The sequence below is a fragment of the Budorcas taxicolor genome, chromosome 23, assembly GCF_023091745.1.
Source record: "Budorcas taxicolor isolate Tak-1 chromosome 23, Takin1.1, whole genome shotgun sequence".
In the NCBI taxonomy this organism is placed as follows: Eukaryota; Metazoa; Chordata; class Mammalia; order Artiodactyla; family Bovidae; genus Budorcas; species Budorcas taxicolor.
This window is the reverse complement of record NC_068932.1, coordinates 41,588,743-41,612,962: the sequence shown is the minus strand read 5'-3', so window position 1 is coordinate 41,612,962 and position 24,220 is coordinate 41,588,743. Positions and strand designations below refer to the sequence as shown.

The following is a 24,220-nucleotide window of genomic DNA, read 5'->3' as shown; positions in this document are numbered from 1 at the left end:
GACTCAAGAGTTCCAGAAAAACATCTACGTCTGCTTCATTGACTATGCTAAAGTCTGATCTGACCGTGTGGATGGAAAATTCTTCAAGAGATGGGAATACCAGATCACCTTACCTGCCTCCTGAGAAATCTGCATGCAGGTCAAGAAGCAACAGTTAGAACCAGACATGGAATAACAGACTGGTTCCAAATTGGGAAAGGAGTATGTCAAGGCTAGAGATGTTTCCAAACCAGAGTGTTGGGCCCCAGACTGTTCTGTATGTTCTGTTCTGTATGTTGTCACCCTGCTTATTTAACTTACATGCAGAGTACATCACGTGAAATGCCAGGCTGGAGGAAGCACAAGCTGGAATCAAGATTGCCGGGAGAAATATCAATAACCTCAGATATGCAGATGACACCATCCGTATGGCAGAAAGCGAAGAGGAACTGAAGAGCCTCTTGATGAAAGTGAAAGAGGAGAGTGAAAAAGCTGGCCTGAAACTCAACATTCAAAAAATTAAGATCATGGCATCCAGTCCCACCACTTCATGGCAAATAGATGGGGAAACAATGGAAACAGTGACAGACTTTATTTTCTTGGGCTCCAAAATCACTGCAGATGGTGACTGCAGCCATAAGATTAAAAGATGCTTGCTCCTTGAAAGAAAAGCTATGACAAACCTAGACAACATATTAAAAAGCAAAGACATCATTTTGCCAGCATAGGTCCATCTAGTCAAAGCTATGGTTTTTCCAGGAGTCAGGTATGGATGTGAGAGTTGGACCATAAAGAAAGCTGAGCACCGAAGAACTGATACTTTTGAACTGTGGTGCTGGAGAAGACTCTTGAGAGTCCTTTGGATAGCAAGGAGATCAAACCAGTCAATCTTCAAGGAAAGTAGTCCTGAATATTCATTAGACTGATGCTGAAGCTGAAGTTCTGATTCTTTGGCCACCTGATGCGAGAAACTGACTCATTAGAAAAGTCCCTGATGCTGGAAAGGTTGAAGGCAGGAGGAGAATGGGTTGACAGAGGATGAGATGGTTGAATGGCATCATCGACTCAATGGACATGAGTTTGAGCAAACTCTGGGAGTTGGTGATGGACAGGGAAGCCTGGCGTGCTGGAGTCTATGGGGTTGCAAAGAGTTGGACACAACTGAGCAACTGAACTGAACTGAGCAGACTCCTTAAGCTGGGTATGATATGACCTACTACAAACTCCTTGACATCATGGACTACCCAGCCTTACTTACCTCTGACTCCTTCTACCTGGACCCTCTGAGTACACAGTAGGTGTTCAATAAATGCTCTGAATGAACTTAGAACTCATGTCATTAATTCTAAAAGCTGAAATCTGAGCCCTTCCAGCAGCAATAGACATGCCTCTTCAATGGAAGCCTTTCGGAAAAGCATTTGGGATGGCTACACTTCACAGTTTCTCTGTTGACATTAATTTTCTTTGTTTTTAATATCAGAGAAGATGGGGAAGAAAAAAGAAAAGACTCAGGAGGGATCTTGCTCCAGAGGACACCAGCATCCCAGCTTCAGAGCCCCTGGGGCACAGGGAGGACCACCAGGTTCAATGCAGCTCACCTCCTGCGTCTAGACATGTCTCCACAGTGGTCACGGCGGAACTGCAGCAGCCGCACAAAGCTGCAGTACAAGGCCCCCAGGCCCAAGATGGGCTACAGGCATCAACGCCAACCTTGGCTTTAACTCTCAATAACTTAAGGAAAAGAAATAATTCTTAAAGAAGTTACTCAAACACTTGGCTTCTAGACACGTGGCTTACCAATTTTATGAAACCTTAATATTTTAACTCTTCGGTGGCTCAGCCAGTAAAGAATCTGCCTGCAGTGAGAGAGACCTGGGTTCGATCCCTGGATTGGGAAGATCCCCTGGAAGAGAGCATGGCAACCCACTCCAGTATCCTTGCCTAGAGAATCCTCAAGGACAGAGGAGCCCTGGGGGCTACAGTCCATGGAGTCGCAAAGAGGTGGACACGACCAAGCAACTAAGCACAGCACAGCAAGACCAACAGGGAGCCAAAGAAGATAACTAACCGGAGTGAGCAAAGCCCTTATAAATTACTCCTAAGCCGGTGGTGGCTCTTCACCAGGAGTGCGTGGCCAGCCTCCACCAGAATCCCTTCCTTGTCAGGCCTTAGGTGGGACCAAGATGGGGAGTTCCTGGGCTTCAAGACCTCTGGGCTCAGGGCTGCTGTTTGAGGCAGGGGTGGGGTGCTTTCCTGGACTGTGTACGAGGAGGAGAAAAAAGATTAGGCTTCTGATACTTGGGGAGTCTTTTTTGGGCCTCTTTCCTGGCTTCCTGTCCATTTTTCAGCAGAGACTGGTCAGAGATCCTGGCTAGTTTTTTGCAATGTCTGGGAATCCAAAGAAGCCTTTCTCTGCCTAAGAACAGTCTGGGGCCTAACGCTCTGGTTTGGAAATATCTCTAGCACAGCTCCCTCTGTGCTTTTTTGCTTTCATTTATTTTTTTTTCCGGCAAGAGCTGCCTCAATGGCATCTGGGGGTAACCATGTCCTCCAACTGCTGTGCTGGTGGAGCGAGTGCCGTGACACGTCCTGTGTTTCATCGCAAGGCCACGGCCATCTGGAGCTCTGTTTATTCCAGCTATTTGCTTCGGCTTAGCTGGGGTTGGCTTATGATCTCGGTTTCTCTGTCAACAGCACAGAGTGATTATGAATGGGCTGTGGACCAGATGCCTGGGTTCAAGTCCTGGGCAAGGCACAGCTCTGCGACTCTCTCTCCCAGCTGTCACCCCGGGAAGATGACAGCACACCCCTCATGGGGTTGCTGGGAGGATCAAACAGGTTGGCACAGGGCTGGCACAGAACAAGCACAAAATATATATTAGCCCTTATTATCAGATTATTATTACTTACAATCCCATTCTTTTTTGTTTTTGTTTTTGTTTTTGTTTTTGGTAATCCCCTGACCAGTGTAGAGTTTCTGCTTTAAACTAATCCAATCAGTTCCTGGTGGAAGACACCAGCTCTCTAATCTCTGGTATAACTGTACGCTTTCCCAGCCATTTGACAGCAGCACTGATTTCTGAAATCGATGATGCACCCTCATTTCCAGAACCGTGAGTAGAGACCCTCTCTGAAGTCTTTGTGAAAAGGCACCCAGACGAAAGTGCTCCGGGATGGGATGGGGAGGGAGGTGGGAGGGGGTTCAGGATGGGAACACGTGTACACCCACAGCTGATTCATGTCAATGTATGGCAAAAACCACCACAATATTGTAAAGTAATTAGCCTCCAATTAAAATAAATAAATTTTAAAAATAAACATTTTTTTTTAAGTGCTGTCTTTCAAATGGGAACACATCACACCATCCAAACATCCTCCGTGACTCCCACAGGCTGCTCACCAGCCCCCACTACCTCCCCTGCCCTCTCTCTCTCTGCCCCAGTCAAACTCTCCTTGTGATCCCAGGACTGGCAGAGGCGCTCCTGCCCAGGGAGCTCGTTCCCCACATCCTCACGTGGCTCACTCCAACTCCAGGCTGCCAGTCCAACGGCGGCGCCTCCTCCAAAAGACCTCCCACAGCCACTCCAGCTAAAGGAACACTCCGGCCAAGCCTCAGAGTCAGAGCCGGCGGCCAATGCACCGCGCTGAACAATGACTTCAGGTGACCTGCTAGTGGGCAAGGCTTCGACTGAATGAAGCCAGGCTCCGGTCCTCAGAGGTACCTCTGGAAAGTCAAGGGCAGCGGGCTGGATGCGGGGATGGCGGCAGGGAGGTGGCAGGGAGGGGTGGGGAGCGGAGAAGGGCAGCAAAGGCAAAACCTTTCATTGAGGAAAGAAAGACTGGGTGGCCATGGATGTCCAATGCCTCTGGTTTCCTCTTCCATTCATTTGTTCATTCAACATCCTCCCCACACGCACATCTGCCAGGGGCCTCCCATGTGTCCAGTAGACACACACAGTGCTGGATGCACGGTGGAGCTCAGTAAATATTTGCAGAAAGAAAGGAAGAAGGACGGGGGAGAACCACTCTGCGCCTTCTGTCTCCCTCTCCTCTCACCATGCTCGTCCTCCTGGGGCTGTCCCCTCGCTGGCTCTCCCTGGAGCCTGCTGCGGGCTTGCTGGCCAGCAGCAGACGACCTGTCCTCCGCACACACACACGGTGACTCTCAATGACTCCGCCAACTCCAGAACTTGCTAAGTGACTCCACCTCGCTGGCAATCAATCTGGGGCTCCAATAGTGCCAGTTATTCAGGATCCTGTGCCGTGAGACTACAAACAGTAACAGCTGGCTTGTTTTTGACAAAAAAAAAAAAAAAAAAAAAACATGCAATGTGCTTATTTAAAGTCATCACCTCACACCCAAATTACGGCATGCATCATGCCTCCGCGCCCCGGTGTGGTCTGCTTTCCACCGCTAGCTTCGTCCTATCCAGCTTTTTTGTTTTGTTTTGTTGTTGTGAGCTGCCTGGCTCAGGAACACAACCCAGCCCGTCCTCTCTGGCCCTGGGACTCTGCCTCCCCAGCCACACCAATCTACTCACCAAACAAGGCTGGGCTCAGCCTGCCCCCCAACTCCACTTGGGATGCAGTTTGGGGCCTCCCAAAACTTCCTTTACCCTCCCCAGTGTCTGTTCCCCCAGCCAGGTAAAGCATTGGGTTGCTTCTGAGTAAGGCTGTCTGGGTTCAAATTCCAGCTGAGTGACTTTGGACATGTAATTCACCCTTAGTTGTCCCACCTGTTAAATGGAAATGACTTCCCTCCTCTTGAGGCTGTGAAGGCCGAGTGTGGTCACACGTGTAACACACCTAGCCCAGGGACTGGGGCGCCGAGTGGGCAGCCAATACACATGCATTGTGGTGCCCAAACCCAGAGTGGGCAGGTTCACTTCTCTCTGGAATACGTCTCCTCCACCCTCTAACTAGGCTGTTTCCTGAGGGCACAGGTTCTGCGTTTCACCCGTACGGCTCTGGCACCCTCCTCCCCAGATCGGTCAGCCTCTGCCGGGCCCCGGTCGGTCCTAGACCGTTTGCCTACCAAGAAAACCTAGCCCAGCTGCCCGGTGCTGGGCTCCCCTCTTCCCGTTTCCATGCACTGCCCGCGATGAGGAGGCAGCCTTCAGGCTGAGGGCAAGTGCCCTGCCAAGCAGGGCTGGCCCGTCCCCACACCGCTGGATTGGCCGGAGCTGAACTCAGCATTGTTTTTCCATATGGTCTCTGGGACTGGAGAGAAGCATCCTTCGGGAAGGTCCCGCGAGAGAGTTAGAGGATGGCTCCACCCTTCGCTCCCCCCAGCCCCAACTCCCTGGCCAGGACGGGTCTTATTGATACAGAAAAGATGCTTCAGGAGGGAAAGGGCTCCACTTTTCCCTCACCCCTAACGCGCTCCCCTCACCCTTGCCTCTGCCTTTCCCCTGATCCACGCTCAGCTTATTCAAATCGAGCCACTTTCATTTTTGTGCGGTTGGCTCAAAACCCGGGAAGCGACGCTGGCATCAGTGCCAGCTACACCTCCTTAAACCGGTACTTGACCGGGAAACCCTGGGGCGGGGAGAAACTGGGGAGCCCCAAGGGCATGGCCACCTCTTTCAAATAAAAAGTTAAAAAAGTTTTCAACCAGGAGATCGCTAATGTGAAACATGAACCCTGTTCATCTTAAGGGGGTGGAGGGGGGACGGATGAAGAGAAGGAAGGGAAAGCCACAGAAATGAGACTTTGTGGTCCCAACCCCGGGTCTCACTCAGCACTGGACACTTTTCCCAGCCCCGAACTTCTCAATCCTCTTTATGACCACATTCCCGTCTTGTTTGTCCCCCAGGCCCTGGCACGGTGTGGCTCCCCGCGGGGCAACCAGCAGGCGGGGCAACCAGCAGGCGGCCATGGGCCGGAGGCCCCGGCACCGGGTTCCGCGAGAAGGGGGAGTGGGCTTCGGGATAGAGCAGGGCCAGGGACCGCCACGCGCGGAACGACCTTGGGCTGAGCGCAAAAGCTCGGTTCCGAGGGAGCCCGCGGATCTCTACCACCCCGGGGGTCGGTGTCCGCCTCTCCCAGCCAGTGGGTGCCCCCGGAAGACCCAACAAAGCTTCGCGCCCCCTCTCCCGGCCCGTCCGTCCCTCGGGGCCGGGATGTCGCGACCCAGAAGCTCCCGGAGCGCCGGTACCTTGGCCGCAGGCGCCGCGCTGCAGGACGATGACCGGCGGCTGATGCAGCCGCTCGGAGCGACGGCTGGCGGCGCGCAGCTGGCACAGGTTGGTGTAGGTTTTGGCGTCGCTGCCGCACACCGGCTCGTTGCTGGCGCACACGCAGAGACCAGATTGCGCTCGCCGCCGCACCGTGGCCGAGCCGGGCACCCCGAAGGGCACCACGCACTGCAGCCCCTCGCCGCAGGGGCCCTCTTGCAGGCCGCACTCGGCCCCCTCGGGCGCGCCGCACACTTCGCAGCAGCCACACGCGTCGCGGACGCGGCCGCCCTCGCAGGATCCCGGCGGCGGGGCGCAGCGCGTGGGGTCGCAGCGCTCGGGACACACGGCGGCGCCCGGCGCCGAGCGGCCGGCCCGGGCCGGCTGCGCCGAGGCGGGCGCGGCTAGCAGCAGCAGCAGCAGCAGCAGCGGCGGCGGCGGCGGAAGGAACGGGGCGCGCGGGGGCTGCATGGCGACTCCGACGGCGGCAGCGGCGGCGGCGGGCTGGGCGAGGGCCGGAGAGCGGCTCCGGGCAGAGCGCGGGAGGGACTCGGGACGAGCGAGTGCGCGCGGCCGCGCGGCCCAGCCCATTGGCCTCGCGGCGGTGACGAGCCGCCTTGGGGACGGGCACGGCGCCCGGGAGGGGGGCCGACCGGATGGCGGGGGGGGGCGGTGCGGGCGCGGGGGGGCAAGCGGGCGAACCGGGGACCGCCCGCGGCGGGGCAGGGCGGGCGCGGCGGGGCTCGTGGGCGCGGGCGAGCGGGCGGGGCGGCGCGCGGGTGGGTCCGCCCGCTCGCGGGGCTCTGCTTCCCGGTCTCCGCTCCCCACGTATCCGCTTCTCGCGGCTTTCTCCGCCGCCACTCGGGACCTTAAAACCAAAAAGAGGCTTCGCACAGAGGAACCCGCGCGGGGCCGGCGCGCGAGCGCCCGGGAAAGTTCCCGCAAACTGCCGAGCTGGGGACCCGCCCGGCCGCGGGAGGGGCCGTGGCTCAGACCCCGGGCCGGGTCAGGCGCTCCAGGGCAGGAAGGCGAACATCTCTCTGGAACTGACCCCCGCGCTCAGCACGCGCGACCGTGACCACGGACACCCCCCAGCGAAGAAGGCGGGGCTCGCGGGACTGGCACAAAGCCAGCGCCCAGACCCGCCGGCAAGTGAAAAGAGCAGAGAGCAGAAATGGTTAGCATATAGTCATGCGAGCCATTTAAGAAGTTACGGGTGGGATGCGTGCTTGTGCCTGCCCAGAAGGGCTAGGGAAGGAGACGCGAGAGACTGCGAGGGGCAGGGGGGCGGGAGTTGGTCGCCGGCGGGAGAGGGGCTTTGTACTGATTGAGTCTTTCACCACGTGCGTGATTCTCTCCAAAGGCTATCAAATAAAAGGGCTCGCCTTTGATCTCCCACTCGAGTCTTCGGTGCATCATTTGGGACAGAAGTTAATCTAGGCGTGCCCAGGAGGAGCAAGGGCAACTCCGGAGGTGGTCCCCGTGCCTGGGAGGTGCTAGGCCCGCAGATGGGCAAAGCTGGCACTGGAGGAGCCGGGAGGAGGAGGGCTTGCGCAGCCCTGAGCCAGGGCAGAGGCGCCCAGGGGTGGCTGGTTCGGCACTGGGCTGGCCTTAGAGGGAAGGTAGTGGTGGAGGCTTAGCAACTTTTTGCTGTTCTTCTGTATTTCGTTGTTCCCTTGGGTACGGGGTACTTTTCCAACAAAAATAGTTTAACTGTAAAATCTGAATATGTAAACTCCCCCACCACCACCATCGAGAAAGCACCTCCCAAATGTGAGACATGTTAGCGCCCAGGGTCCAGAGGGGTCCCTGGGCCCAAGAAACCGGCCAGCAGGAGGTCCACATCCTGGGGCATGACAAGATGTTTTGGTCTTGTCCTGAGTGTCTGGACCCCAGGGCAGTATTTCCTGAAGCCAGGACCTCACCTTGTGGGAAGGGAGGCCTGCGCTCAAAATTGACTCAGACCTGGATTTGGGGGGTGCGGGAAGGGGTAATACCTCTGCTGATTAGAGGCTCCAAGTGCTCAACTGGCTGAGACTACCCAAAAAAGAGGAGCTTGGCCTGGTGTCACAGAGGAATAATATGCAAAGTCTATCAGGAAATAAAAAGACTCTCCCTGCTGTAGTCCAGCCAGCAGATGAGATAAACGGGCTCACCATGGTGAAGAGATTGGTGAAAACTTCTTTTCATCCAATACTTGTATTTTACAGATGAGAAAACTGGAGGCCAGAAAGGATAGGTGACTCCCAGGAGCCAGCACCCCTTCTAAACAGGCCGTGCTCGGTGGCCCCCATTCTCCACCCTCCAGCCAAGTGGCCAGACTGCAGAGTGAACTAGCTGATTCAAAGCAAAACGTGACCACAGCTTATCCAAGCTCCTTCCTGGCAGAGAATAAGTCCCTGAGTGTCCCACTGAGTCCCCATCACCCTCTCCCCCCAATTCTTCACTCCGTTCCTCCCCGCTGCTTATACTTTGCTCCCCCAGTGCTGAATAACTTGCATTTTCTAGACCATACCTTCCTGTTTAAGGTTTCTCTGACTTAGCTCAAGCTCTCCTATCTGAAGTATCCTTCCTCCCCTCCCAAGGTAAGTTAGCATGAGCTAGTGAAGCAGGCAGGAGCCATATCATCTGATGGGCTTGGATTCAGAATCCCACTCTGGCCCTTCATTCTGTAACTTTCTGCAAGCTGGATCTCAGGGACGTTCACCAGGAAAATGGCAGTGATCTTGGGTCTCCCTGGAGGAACTAATCAAAGCGTATTTTCAGCAATGAAACAACTCCTGTGATGGTTCGCAACCTAAAAGAAGTTTTTGTGATGGTGATGATCAGAAGTGCAAGCCACAGAGGCTACAGAGCTGATCCACCAGGGAAAGAGGACAGCACCTCTTTGCTGTTGGAAACCACGCTGGTGGTTTCATCACAAGGGGCCAACCAAGGGGGGAACAGAAGACCGAGCGAAGCCTGAGAAGCAGAATTGGAGAGACTCTGGTTCAATTCCTGGATTGGGACGTTCCCCTGGAAAGGACTATGCTACCCACTCCGGTATTTTTGGGCTCTCCTGGTGGCTCAGACAGTAAAGAATCCACCCACAAAGTGGGAGACCTCAGTTTGATTCCTGGGTTGGGAAAGTCCCCTGGAGGAGGGCATGGCAACCCACTCCAGTATTCTTGCCTAGAGAATCCCCACGGACAGAGGAGCCTGGCAGATTGCAGTCCATAGTGTGGAAAGAGTAAGACACGACTGGGCGACTAAACACAGCACAAAAGGCTTTAGAAGGACCAGGATTGCATCACAATCACCTCCCAGGTGTGAGTGCAGCTCACCCTCCTGCTCCGAGGATAACATGGGTCACCAAGGAGACAGCTTGAGTCAGGGACCCCAAGAAGACCATGGATGCCGAGTTAGAAAATTGAAGTCCCCCCAGAAGGATTAAGCAAGGAGTTGGACACGACTCAGGGACTGAACTGAACTGAACAGAAGGATTATGGGGACCTGAACTGTCCACACAGGAGGATGTCGTGTTGCGTGTGTGTGCCACCTGTGTGAAGAATAGGGCACAGCACAAGTCAGGTGAAACCTGCCCTGGGGGCCCAGCACTGACCTTCCCTTTGCCCCAACATCTTCATATTTAGAAAGAGTGCTTTTGATCTGAAAGGGTTACTCCCTTCTTTCTCTCTCTCTCTCTTTTTCTTCCCCCTCTGATACCATTTATAAAGACAGTTTCTTAAAAGATGCAATTTTTGGATACATCATGAAGTCATTTCTCACTCACTGGGTCTTGGCACAGATTCCCAGAGAGGATTTTTCCGGAGAAAAGGGGCCAGTTCTGGAGCCATACAGGCGAGTTCCCGGCCATCCCCTCTGCAGGCCAGATTTGCTGCATGGAAGCTTTAATTCCGAACCAAGTCAAGTCTATTCATGAATAATGAACAATGAAACACCAGGGCTGCCAAAAACCTGGGTTAGGAAGTGCGGCTTCTGAACTGGAACAGAGCATCCATGTCCGCACTTCCCAGAAGGAGAAAGATCTCCCGCCTGGGGCCTCCCAGGTACACAAAGGACCCAGCGGGGCGGTGGTGGGCGGGGCGGGGGGTGGGGGGGAGATTCTACTTCCTTTGCTCACCCCAAGGACCAGAAGCTAAGGAGCTGTGGCAATGCTTTTGACTCTTCCTAAAGTCTTACCACTCCCCTAGCCCCTACTTTCCCGGCCTCCCCATCACATGGAGCCCAGACTCCCAGCCTCTCCATCTCAATCACATGGAGCCCAGACTTCACGCCCCACACTCTCCCCGACGCTGTCCTCTGGCCCCAGGGCAGCATATATCTGGGGCTCTCCCTGACATCCATTTTCACCCTCTCCATAGTAACAGAATCCTGGCTGGGACATGCCACCCAGAAAAAAGGAAAAAAGATGACCTCTGCGCTGGTTTGGGCTCCCTTCCCTCTGAGTACCAGCCACAGTCCCACGCCTTCCCTCCACTCCACCATCAGAACACTGTGACCTCTGGTGACCCAGGCCCCTTGAGCCTGCTTCTCTGAAGACAGTCTCATGTCCAGTCGGTTTGGTTTGGTTCAAGAGAAGCTTCTTGAGTGTCTGCCACGTGCTGGCCACTCTGCTGACCACCAGAGATGTGATGGTGAAAGACTGAGCCCCTCCCCACCAGGAGCTCAGCGTCTAGAATTCCCTGCCGTGATGGAAGGCTTCCAACTGGTGCCATCCAAGGTGGTCACCGCCGACTGCATGGGTTGCTGAGCATTTGAAACGCTGCAAGTGGCAGCAAGGAACTACATTTTATTTGTCTTTCATTTTAAGTCATTTAAGTGTAAATAGCCACTTGAATGCAGCCCATGAGGTGCGTGAAACTAGTGCAGGAGAGAGAAGGATGAGAAGAAAAATGCTCGGGGTTTGAAGGAATTCTGCGAGCGGAAAATTGGGGCATTAGAAAGATGCTAACTGAGCTCCATCTTGAAGGAGGGGGAGGACCAGGAGACACATTGTGGGGGAAGGGGATTGCAGAGGGGAGGGAATATTATAAGTCCATCCAGACGAGGAAGTTCTCTAGTGTGGCTGCAAAGAGGAAAGGGGTCCCTCTGGGCAGGAGAGGCAGCTGAAGTGGAGGGGCCAGGCTGTGAAGGGCTCTGGCTGTCCTCCAAAGGAATTTGGTCCGGCACTGATGCTGATGAGAAGTTCCGCGAGGCTTTGAAGAAAGTGTATTTTGGCAAAATCACCCTGCTGCAGTATAGATGGTAGACTGAGTTAAAAAAGTGGATTCAGCAACACGTTAAGACACAGATACGTTATTAGATTTTAGGTGAGGGAGTACTCAAGTTACATTGACGATGCAGTTATCATAACCTGATAGGATGGAAAGAGATTCCATCAGCTCTCTAATAGTTCATTCATTTCAGCAAGGACCTCTTCAGTGCAAACCCCGTCTTCAGAAATAGTGCAAATGGTGTGGATGTTTCAAGTATTCTGGAAAACTTCTGAAACGCTTTCAGAATACTAAAGTGAATTGAAAGTCGCTCAGTTGCGTCCGACTCTTTGCAACCCCATGGACTATACAGTCCATGGAATTCTCCAGGACAGAATACTGGAGTGAGCAGCCTTTCCCTTCTCCAGGGGATTTTCCCAACCCAGGGATTTGAACCCAGGTCTCCTGTATTGCAGGCGGATTCTTTACCAACTGAGCCACAAGGGAAATTTAGGATTTCTAATATCAAATCGCAAAACATTCATGGCTATTTATGCAAGAAGGATCCTCTAGCAAACAACCTCAGACCTGGTTGCTGCTCTGTTTTCCTTTAAGCCTTCAAGATTTGTAATTCAGAATTTCCATTAATTTAGGCTAACCCATCCTCTAAATCAACTACAGGAGATAAACAGCCCATATATGCCCTAATTGGCTCTTTCCAATATATTTGCTTTAAAAAGTAAAAGCGCATGGCACATGACCAGTTTTTTTCACTCTTCGTTTCACATATTGGACAGACACAAGTTCAAATAGATCCACAGGCAGCCACCAACGGGTAATGAATGACGGCTTGTCGATTTGCTGTTATTCAGGAGCAGCATGAAAAGCTGACCAAGGTCACATGTAGAACATGTTGCCTTTTAGGCAAGATTGTTGAGGGGAAAAAAGGGAACAAGCATTTTTTTGAGCGTCAGCACATTCCCAGTAGTTTAAATATCCAAATCTTACAACAACCCTGTAACATAGGTATTATTATCACAACCTTGCTTTTTAACAAGGAAAATTGAGACTTGGAAAAATCCAGTAAATTATTGAGGTCATAATTGCTAGAGGGCTTCCCTGGTGGCTCAGTTGGTAAAGAATCCGCCTGCGATGCAAGAGACCTGGGTTCAATCCCTTGGTTGGGAAGGTTCCCTGGAGAAGGGAAAAGCTACCCACTCCAGTATTCTGGTCTGGAGAATTCCATGGGCTGTATAGTCCATGGGATTGCAAAGAGTCAGGCACAACTGAGCGACTTTCACTTCACTTAAGTGTTAGAGGTGAGAATTGTCCCCAGATTATTCTGTCTCCTCCCCACTGTGTGTGATTAACTCTTCCTGGCCAGGCTGGAAAGAGTTTCATGGAGGAAGTGACATTTGAAGTGACAAGTGTCCTAAGGTACGGAACTATGATGAGGCTGTTGAAAGTGCCATGAGGAAGCAGCCCATTTGTCTAGACAGGTAGGAAATAAGAATGGGAAGGGAGGTGGGGGCGAGACTGTGAAAGTACATATGCTTGCTAAGAAGTTTATATGAGTCAACACAAACCATCACCTCGTCACAGAAAACAAACCAAAATGTAATCCCCCTGGTGGTGGGGGGGAGGTGACGATGGTGATGATGACATCATCTTTAGGTAGAGAAGGTTGCCCCTTTGGGTTAGTCACAAAATGAGCCCTGGAAAATATCATTCAGAAATCAGCTGGAAAAAACTCTTACTGGAAAAAAAGAAATCCGCCTTCCGAAAAGGGATTTTCTTATTTTTTAAGAAAATATTTTTTTAACATTTAGGAGGCTTTTCAGGATGTATAGTATTTTTAAGGATATTTCATTTTTTATTGATGTATTTATTTTGGACTTCAGGTGCCGAGGATTGAATAAATCATACTTTTAATATTTTTCCATCCCAGGCCCCTGTCTTGTTTTATGTATTTATTTTCACTTATTCACATTATCTACTTCTCCAGCTTCATTCCACCATCAGTCATTCTGATGGTTCATTTGTATCTGTTTACTTGCACGTATTAGTGTAAATGGGTATTATTTTCGGTGCATGCATTTTTTATTGAAGTATTATTAACATATAACATCATATTAGTCTCAGGTGTACAATATAATGATTCAGTATTTGTGTATATTATGAAATGATGGCCACAGTGAGTCGAGTTAACATCTGTCCATCATCATGGACAGTCACAAAAAATTTTTCCTGGGATGAGAGCTTTAAAGACTTATTTTTGTAACAACTTTCAAATATGTAATACAATGTTATTAACTGTAGACACCATGCTGTATGTACATTACATCCCCAGGACTTACTTATCTTATAGTTGGAAGTTTATATATTTTGACCCCCTTCATCCGCTTATGAACCACACATGATCCCCTTCACCTACATGGGATCAAGGTCACATGTAGAACATGCTATCTTTTAGGCAAGATTGTTTGACTTTGACTGAAGGAAATAAAGACTTTTTTAAGGGAGGGGGCTTCAACCTTTGAGTTATCTCACCACGTAGGCACTAGAAAAGAAAGTGTTAGTCACTCAGGCGTGTCTGACTCTTTGCCACACTGCAGACTGCAGTCCACCAGGCTTCTCTGTTTGTGGAATTCTCCAGGCAAGAATACAGAAACTATAAAACTCCTAGAGGAAAACATAGGCAAAACACTCTCTGACATAAATCACCGCAGGATCCGCCATGACCCACTTCCCAGAGTAATGGAAACAAAAGCAAAAATTAAAAAATGGGACCTAATTAAACTTAAAAGCTTTTGCACAACGAAGGAAACTATAAGCAAGGTGAAAAGACAGCCTTCACAATGGGAGAAAACAATAGCAAATGAAGCAACTGACGAACAACTAATCTCAAATATATACAAGCAGCTCCTTCAGCTCAATTCCAGAAAAATAAACGACCCAATCAAAAAATGAGCCAAAGAATTAAACATATATTTCTCCAAAGAAGACATACAGATGGCTAACAAACACATGAAAAGATGCTCAACATCACTCATTATCAGAGAAAAGCAAATCAAAACCACAGTGAGGTACCATCTCACGCCAGTCAGAATGGCTGCTATCAAAAAGTCTACAAACAATAAATGCTGGAGAGGGTGCAGAGAAAAAGGAACCCTCTTACACTGTTTGTGGGAATACAGCCACTATGGAGAATAGTGTGGAGATTCCTTAAAAAGCTGGAAATAGAACTGCCTTATGACCCAGCAATCCCTCTGCTGGGCATACACACCAAGGAAACCAGAATTGAAAGAGACATGTGTGCCCCAATGTTCATTGCAGCACTGTTTATAATAGCCAGGACATGGAAGCAACCTAGATGTCCATCAGCAGACGAATGGATAAGAAAGCTGTGGTACATATACACAATGGAGTATTACTCAGCTATTAAAAAGAATACATTTGAATCAGTTCTAATGAGGTGGATGAAACTGGAGCCTATTATACAGAGTGAAGTAAGCCAGAAAGAAAAACACCAATACAGTATATTAGCACATATATATGGAATTTAGAAAGATGGTAAGGATGACCCTATGTTCGAGACAGCAAAAGAGACACAGATGTAAAGAACAGACTTTTGGACTCTGTGGGAGAGGGCGAGGGTGGGATGATTTCAGAGAATAACACTGAAACATGTATATCACCACCTTGAAACAGATCGCCAGTCCAGGTTCAACACATGAGCCAGGGTGCTCAGGGCCGGTGCACTGGGATGACCCTGAGAGATGGGACGGGGAGGGAGGTGGGAGGGGCATTCAGGATGGGGAACACATGTGCACCCATGGCTGATTCATGTCAATGTATAGTAAAAACCACTACAATATTGTAAGGTAATTAGCCTCCAATTAAAATAAATTAACTTAAAAAAAAAAAAAGAATACTGGAGTGGGTTGCCATGCCCTACTCCAGGGGATCTTCCCAAAACAGGGACTGAACCCAAGTCTGCTACATTGCAGGTAAATTCTTTACCATCTGAACCACAAGTGCCCATAAAGTGGACAAAGTTCCATAAGCACTAAAAAGCATTTGCTAAGTTTACTTATCAGCAGAATCTCTAGTGTGCTTGGAAGCCAAAGTTTAAATTAACTTGATCTAGAAGACCCAGATTCTTTCTTTACAAATTTGAATTGTTACATATAACTGCCAAAATTTTTTTGTTTTTATTCTTACACTAATAGGAACCATGAGATATCTAAAGCTGTGAGAACATGAAAGAATCATGCAACTTTCCCATGTCGAGTCTAATTAACCTGGACCAGAAATTGCAGGCAGCTGAGGTCTTGGCTTCCATCAGTGCAACCCCAAGCCCTGCCACCAGCTTGAGTGGTTCCCGAGATGCCCTTCTACAGGCTTTGGAATTCCACTCACCGAGTCACATTCTCCCACCCAGCCCATCTTCCTGTTTCCTTTGTCTGGCACATCATAGGCACACTGGTCATGCCTAAGTGGTCTAGTGGTTTTCCGTACTTTCTTCAATTTAAGTCTGAATTTGGCATTAAGGAGTTCATGATCTGAGCTCCTTAGTTCAAAAAACTAAGATCATGGCATCTGGTCCCATCACATCATGGCAAATAGATGGGGAAACAATGGAAATCACGAGAGACTTTAATTTGGGGGGGCCCCAAAATCACTGCAGATGGTGACTGCAGCCATGAAATTAAAAGACACTTGCTCCCTGAAAGAAAAATTATGACCAACCTAGACAGCATATTAAAAAGCCGAGACATTACTTTGCCAACAAAGGTCCATCTAGTCAAAACTATGGTTTTTCCAGTAGTCATGTACGGATGTGAGAGTTGGACTATAAAGAAAGCTGAGCGCCGAAGAATTGATGCTTTTGAACTGTAGTGTTGGAGAAGACTCTTGAGAGTCCCTTGGACTGCAAGGAGATCCAACAAGTACATCCTAAAGGAAATCAGTCCTGAATATTCATTGGAAGGATGGATGCTGAAGCTGAAGATCTAATACTTTGGTCACCTGATGCGAAGAACTGACTCATTGGAAAAGACCCTGATGCTGGGAAAGATTGAAGGCAGGAGGAGAAGAAGGTGACAGAGGATGAGTTGGATGGCATCCCCAACTCAATGGACATGAGTTTGAGCAAGCTCCGGGAGTTGGTGATGGGCAGGGAGGCCTGATGTGCTGCAGTCCATGGGGGCACAAAGAGTCGGACACAACTGAGCGACTTCATTTTCACTTTTCACTTTCATGCATTGGAGAAGGAAATGGCAACCCACTCCAGTATTCTTGCCTGGAGAATCCCAGGGATGGGGGAGCCTGGTGGGCTGCCATTTATGGGGTCACACAGAGTCAGACACGACTGAAGCGACTTAGCAGCAGCAGCAGCAGCAGCAGCAGCAGAGAGACATCTTTCCCTAGGTCACATAAAGGTGCCCTGGGGGATGGGACATTCTGAAAACTCTGCTCTAAATCAATGGTGACCTCGGGGAGGGCATTGTCCTCCCTGGAATTAATGGTCCTCATTGATGAGAAGAGGTGACAGAGATCCTGATATCCAATAGAATCATCTGTAGAGCTTTTTAAAAATGCTGGTTCCTAGAAATTTGGCAAAATTTGGAAATATTCAGTTACCGATAGTATTGACTCAATGTTGATTTTCTGATTTTGTTTTTTTTTAATTGTATTTTTTTAACACCAAAAATATTTTGCATTGGGGTATAGATGACTAACAGTGTTGTGATAGTTTCAGGTGAACAGCGAAGGGACTTTGATCATTTTACTGTGGTTGCATAAGAGAAAGCTGGGTTTTGTTTTGTTTTAAGAAAATACACACTGGAATATTTAGAGGTAAAGAGACTTCATGTCTGCAAGTCTTAAATGATTCAGAGATGGAGAATGATCAAGCATGTGTGGTTACCATTTGGGGAATCTAGGCTAAGAGTAAATGAGAGTTTTGTACTATTTTTACAGTTTTTCTCTAAACCTAACATTTCAAAATTTTTAAAGTTAAGGAAAAAAAAGCACCAGTAAGCACATGAAAAGATTCTCAATATTGTTAGTCATCAACAAATCAATGCCATAATGAGATGCCACTTCTTGAAAAGTCAGATGATAACAAAAGATGGCAAAGATGTGGGGAGATAGGACCCCTCATATATTCCTAGTGGAAATGGAAATTGGTACAGTCATTTTGAAAAAGAATCCATCTGTTGCACAAATAATTAAATGGAGTTAGAGACAGCACTTTGCCAACAAAGGTCCATATAGTCAAAACTGATTTTTCTAGTAGTCATGGATGTGAGAGCTGGACCATAAAGAAGGCTGAGCACCAAAGAATTGATGCTTTCGAATTGTGGTGCTGGAGAAGACTTTTGAGAGTCCCTTGGACAGCAAGGAGATCAAACCTGTCAATCCTAAAGGAAATCAGTCCTAAATATTCATTGGAAGGACTGATGCTGAAGCTGAAGCTCCAATACTTTGGCCACCTGATGTGAAGAGCCAACTCATTTGAAAAGACCCTGATACTGGGAAAGATTGAAGGTGGGAGGAGAAGGGGACAACAGAGGATGAGATGGTTGAATAACATCACCAACTCAATGGACATGAATTCGAGCGAACTCCAGGAAACAGAGGAGGACAGAGGAGCCTGTCATGCCACAGTCCATGTTTACATGCTATAACATGGATTATCCGTGTGAAAGATTCACAAGACCTTCCCTGGGGTTACTGGATACATTGCCCTAAATGAAAGAAGTCAGTCACAAAAGACTGTATTGTATGCTTCCATTCACATGAAAAGCCTAGAACAGGGAAATCCACAGAGACAGAAGGTAGATTCCTAGCTGTGAGGAGGACAAGGAGATAGAGAGGTAATAGCCAAAGCATACAAGGCTTCATTTTGAAAATATTACAAAATTGACTATGGTGATGATTGCATGTGTCCATGCAGATACTAAAACCCACTGAATTGTACACTTTTCTAAGGAGAATGGGATGCTATTTGAATTATATCTGAATAAAACTGTTTAAAAAAAAAACCCTCCGGGACCTGGTTGAAAATCCCTGGTGTCTAGTTTTCAGGGTCTTCCAAGAACTCTAATGAGCAGCCCAGCTGACAACCGCAGGCCATTCCTATATTTTGACGCTATGTGAACACATGTTTAAACCATCCAGTTATTCTATAATCAGGGCAATATCCCTAGAGATCCAAAATTCGGTGGCACTGAGAATTCCATTTGTCTAAGCCACAGCCCTTCTTTAATCAGCCAAACTATTCGATGGGTCGTCCCATGCCATTCGTCTGCCCTACTTCAAGACTGGAAGCTTCCTGGATCGGCCACCTGGCCTGCCCATTGAGCCAGACAGCACCAGCCACATAGCAGACACTGGGCTCATGCTGGCTGACTTGGAGATGCTCACTCACAGCTGAAGCCAGGTATTACCCTGAAGTGGTACATTTTCATCTTGATTTTCCTTTACTTTTTTCCCTTCCGCGTGGTTCTGTCTTTGATGTGACCTCCAGCTGTCACTGCTGCACTCCTGGATGCCGATGGCGGGGCACCAGCCACGTGTTATCCGTGATGACTCACGAACGAGGTACTTTTCCACTGGGCCCGCGGCCACAGCCCCTCCTCCACTCCATCCTTCTGTAGTCACCTCACCCTGCAGAGACTTCCGTCTCTCTCTCCTCCTGGACTCCACTTCTTAGGGACAGTTTCTGGGCGCTCAAGCCTAGCCATTGCCTGGCACCCTGTTATTAAATTGATTCTCTATTCCTTTATAAAAAAAGAGAGAGAGAAGAACCACCACTTTTAGAAATCAGACCCACAAGCTGAGTCTCCCGTCTGCCTTCCTGACCTGCAGTTTCATAGGAGGGGAGGGAGGAAAAAAAACAGAACTCTCAACTGGAGGAAGACTGAGCACGACTCCTTCAATCATTCAAAGGGATTTCAGGAAATCCTTCTGCTAACAGCCCAATTTCCCTAGCTTGAGACTCAAAAGGAAACAGAAGAAAGACCCCAGGGGGTTACTTATATCCTGAACAAGAAATGCAGGATATAAAACTGTGCATGCTGTTTGCCCCCGATTGTTTGTTTTTTTTTTTAAAGATCATCAGACTCAAACCTGGAAGGAACAAAGCCTGAGTGTTAACAGTGTCCATTCTGGGTGGAGGCGTGATGAGTGATGGAAGGTAGTTTCTGCTTCTTTTTATTTTCTGTACTAACCATTAATACGAGGGGAGAGAGGAGTCAAACGAAGGAAGGAAATGTCAAGAAAGCCAAAGCTCTGTAGGGGGGCAACCAGCCCAGTCGTGCTCTCCTTATAGCCAAGGGTCCTTCTCCTGGGGCCTCCCAGCTGTGGGCTGTGCTCCTTCCTGGGGTCACTCCTAGGCCCTTAGGCATTTCAGACACCTTGTCACTCCTCTGAGCTCAGCATCTGCCCCATCCATGACTGCTTTCCATCCATGACTGGACACAGAGTAGACAGTGTCAAGTGCTTAGCACCGAATGAATACAAAAATCTTGCAGGGTGTTCCAAAACTATATTTTCTGACATTTTTAATATGAGGGTGCCTTTATAAGTTTTTTAATCTACCAGAACATCTCTACATCTTTTTTTTCAAGATTTGTTTGGATGTGGATCGGTTTTAAAGTCTTTATTGAATTTGTTACAATATTGCTCCTGTTTTTTGTTTTGGTTTTTGGGCCAAGAGGCATGTGGGATCTCAGCTTCCCAACGAGGGATCAAACTCACTCCTGCTGCTCTGAAAGATGAAGTCTGAACTACTGGACCACCAAGGAAGTCTTTATACATCTTTAAAAAACAAAAAAAGCTTAACATCTTTCAGATATCTGAAGTGTCTGAAATATCAGTTATTTTGATATCTGAAAGAAAGTCAAAGTGTTGCTCAGTCGTGTCCGACTCTTTGCAGCCCCATGGACTGTAGTTGCCAGGCTCCTCTGTCCATAGGATTTCCCAGGCAAGAATACTGGAGTGGGTAGCTATTCCCCTCTTCAGGGAAACTTCCTGACTCTGGCAGGGATTGAACGCACATCTCTTGAGTCTCTTGTGTTGTGGGCAGATACTTTACCATCTGAGCCGCCAGAGGAGCTTTGGTATCTGGACGTGGTTTATCCCTCCAGTTCTGTTTTCCATGTTTCACTGTCCCCATTCCTAAGGGCCAGTGCTCTATGTCCCGATGCAAGGAATTGCCCTTGCAAAATCTATAGAGGTGGCAACTCCCAGGATACCTTTGAAGTTGGTGTTTGGATATCACAGCATAATTTGACAATAATCAGGACTGCTGCGTATTGACATACAAATGAAAATGTAGATCAGTGGACCAGAAAGGAGCCCAAATCAGATTCATGTAGAAATCACCTGATTTCACAAAGGCATAACTGCAATTAAATGTTATTTTCAATAAATGGTGCTAGATTAATTGGTTGTTCATATGGAGGGGGGGAAATGAACATTGTTCCCATACAGACATAAAATGTAGGATCATAGACCTAAATTTGAAAAATAAAAATAAAGAGGCAGGGATTGTATGGAGAGCCTAACCATTTACTATCTGGTCTTTTACAGAAAAGGTTGCCAACCTCTCACTTAGACAATCAATAAAAGAATAAGTCAAGGCCTAATTTGTAGCATTTGCCAGTCTCCATGGTGTAAATACCCCTGCTAAGCTGCCAACATGACGTCACTGAACGTGGAATTGGGGTGAGAGAGGGCACAGCATCCCCTCAGATCCAGGAGTTGTAAATAACCCCTAGAGCATGGGCAAAAGCAAAGTGGGGTAAAACTAGAAAGTGATGAGCTTGAGTTTTTATTACCTTTGTTCCTAATGAAATTTATGTAATTGTAAGTTTATAAGTCTGATTTTCAACTATAGCTGTTTGACAACAGCCAGCTTGCACAATTCCCCCAAACTCAACAACTGACTCTCCGAAGCCAGCCCCAGCACCTCACCGACTGGAGTGACTCATGGCCTGGCAGACAGACCTCAACCCTCTGGGCCGGGTCCACACCAGGTTCTGCAGAACTGGGGAGAAGGCCCTTGTCTGTACCCGCTCTGCCGTCTGGCCCTAAAGCAGAAGCATCTCTTATCATCCTATCTCCAAACGCAGATGTTACTCACAGCCTTCTCTGTGTTCAGAGCCCACACCCAGCCTTCCTCTCTCATGGTGCCCAGGGCCTCCTATCTGCAACCTCCTTCCCCCCAAATGCAAACAGCTACCAGGAAGATCCCTGGGGGTGGGAAAGACTCATCTGCCCAGAGTCACCAAACCCAGGCAGTGTCTCCTCAGGTGTAACAAGAACTAGCACCTCACAACACTATCAACTCGACGTAATTCCAATTTTTTTAAAAAAGGTAGGATATTTTTGAACTCCAAAATAAAGATCCAGAAGTTCAAAAATTGAATAGAAAAATATGTGCTATTAAAATGTATTAATTGTAATTGCTCATATGATTCTGGCAGAGAAATACCCATGTTCAGGTTACAGGAAGTTCAGAAATGTACTCCACTATGAGGGAATTATGAGGGGTTGGGAAGATCCGCTGGAGAAGGGATAGGCTACCCACTCCAGTATTCTTGGGCTTCCCTTGTGACTCAGCTGGTAACGAATCCACCTGCAATGCTTGAGACCTGGGTTCGATCCCTGGGTTGGGAAGATTCCCCTGGAGAAAGGAAAGGCTGCCCACTCCAGTATTCTGGCCTGGAGAATTCCATGGACTGTATAGTTCATGGGGTCACAAAGAGTTGGACACGACTGAGCAACTTTCACTTTCATGAGTGATTAGTGTTAGAACCTGAATGTCTGTGTTCCTCCAAAATTCATGTCTCAAAACTTGACCCTCAAGGAGATGTGCTAGGAGGTGAGGCCCTTGCAATGTGATGTCATGAGGGCTCCACTCTCACCCCTATAAGAGATCCCCGGGAGTTCCCTCCACCACGTGAGAGAAAAGCCAGGAGACCCGCCTATGAACCAGGAAAATGATTCTTACTAGACACTGAGACAGCTTGATCTTGGAATTCTCAGCCTCCAGAATGGTGAGAAATAAATTTCTATTGTTTCTAAGCCACCCAGTCTAAAGTATTCTGTTGTAGCCGCCCAAGCTAAGATACTGATAAAAGTCTTATTTCAAATCAGTGGGAAGAAATAGATTTTAAATACTAACCACACAGAGAAAACTGGACGAACTCCTGTGTTTGTGTTAAGGATATTGGTCCCATCTCACTCAGCGTCCCTTGCAGCTTGTAACACATCCACATGACAGGAGCTTCTGAATATTCTATGTCAAGAAGGTTCTCTGGCTCAGAAAAGGTGACATGCCTCTTTCCATCAAACAACAAAGACTTCTAGAACTCAACATCTGGTTCTTCCATTGCCAGGAGGCTGAACTAGATGGTGTAAGCACCTTTTTAGATTCTTGGTAAAATTCTGTCTCTATAGAAGATATCAGGCTTCCCAGTTGGCACTAGTGGTAAAGAACCCACTTGCCAGTGCAGGAGACATGAGAGACTCCGGTTCGATCCTTGGATTGGTAAGATCCCCTGGAGAAGGAAATGGCAACCCTCTCCAGTATTCTTGCCTGGAGAATCCCATGGACAGAGGAGCCTAGTGGGCTACGGTCCATAGGTTTGCAAAGAGTCGGACACAAATGAAGTGATTTAGTATGCATAGAAGATATCAAACAAAGAAAAATTTTTATTCCTATTTGAGTGTAATCTCTCAAAGCAGGTGGCTCCAGGTAGCCTTTCTCAGTGGGGCTCCTTAACTGAACCCCAAAACCCAGATGGTGATGTGGGTTGACTGTTTTCTCAGCTCTCCTAAGGAGATGACTGGGAGAGAATTCACTACACACAATGGATGCTTTAGGGCAGTGATCTCAAGCTACTGGCACTAGAATCGCCTGGAGGTGTTAAAACAAATTGTTGGTCCCCTCCCTACAGGCACTGGGGAGGGACAGATAAGTTGCATGTCAAGTTCTCTGATGATGATGATGTTCGACCACACTTTTAAGAGCCACTGCTTTCAAGAATTAGAGTTTACTTTCACTGCAGGCTCAGAAGAGTCATTGGGTGATGATGGGTGACCTGAAACTTGATGTAAAATTGAACGTGATGAGTGTGAAAGGGACCCTTGACCTCCAACAGCTGGGCATGACTGCTGAAATCATGCATACTTGACTATTTTTACAGAACTGCCATTAATACCAGGATCTGTTTAAATTTTGCTTCCTGTCTTATGTACTTCTTTTTGGGGCCAATCTAATCAACAAAGAGCTAGATTGGGGTCTGTTTCCATTTTCTAATCTCTTCCAAATTTTGAAGTCATTGGTTTTTTGGGTTTTTTTTTTTTAAAGACTACAGTGGTGAGAGAAAAAGCTATATAATCAGCCCAGAGTCTAAGAACAAAATCTTAAATTGAATTCCAGTTCCAATTAACTGAATTGAACATTGGCATGGGAAGGGAGAGGCAATCAGGTATTTTGGGGTCATCATGGCTTGTGTTGTGGGGAAGATGAGAAAGCAAGTTCAATATCTCAAGGAGAAAGTTGCATCTTAGTGGAAATTGAACAATGAGTGGAATTAAACATCTAGAAGTGGTGTTCAGGCAGAATGACAGCAAGAATGACCAGGAGGTGGGAAAATCAGGAACTAAAGAATGATTCAGTGGACATGTTGTGTAGGAGACACAAGCAGCAGTATCAGGAGGTGGAAATGTGAGGGCCTGAAGCTAAGAAGTTTAAACACTTTCCATAAGGAGAGTGTTTCTCAAGTGGGAAACCCAGACTTGTTCTCCTGGGATCACTGGTTCCTTATGAGAAATTACACACGTCACACT

The 24,220-nt window shown here is 48.3% G+C and overlaps 1 protein-coding gene across 1 annotated transcript in view; it reads right to left on the bottom strand.

The window, feature by feature from the left end:
• The window catches only part of HTRA1 (HtrA serine peptidase 1), a 59,296-nt gene extending 52,670 nt beyond the window's left edge, over nt 1-6,626 (bottom strand). Inside the window, exon 1 of the mRNA XM_052660809.1 lies at nt 6,137-6,626. Within this exon, the coding sequence (XP_052516769.1) occupies nt 6,137-6,626 (490 nt within the window). The remainder of the gene's footprint in view (nt 1-6,136) is intronic.
• Nucleotides 6,627-24,220: the final 17,594 nt, after the last annotated feature.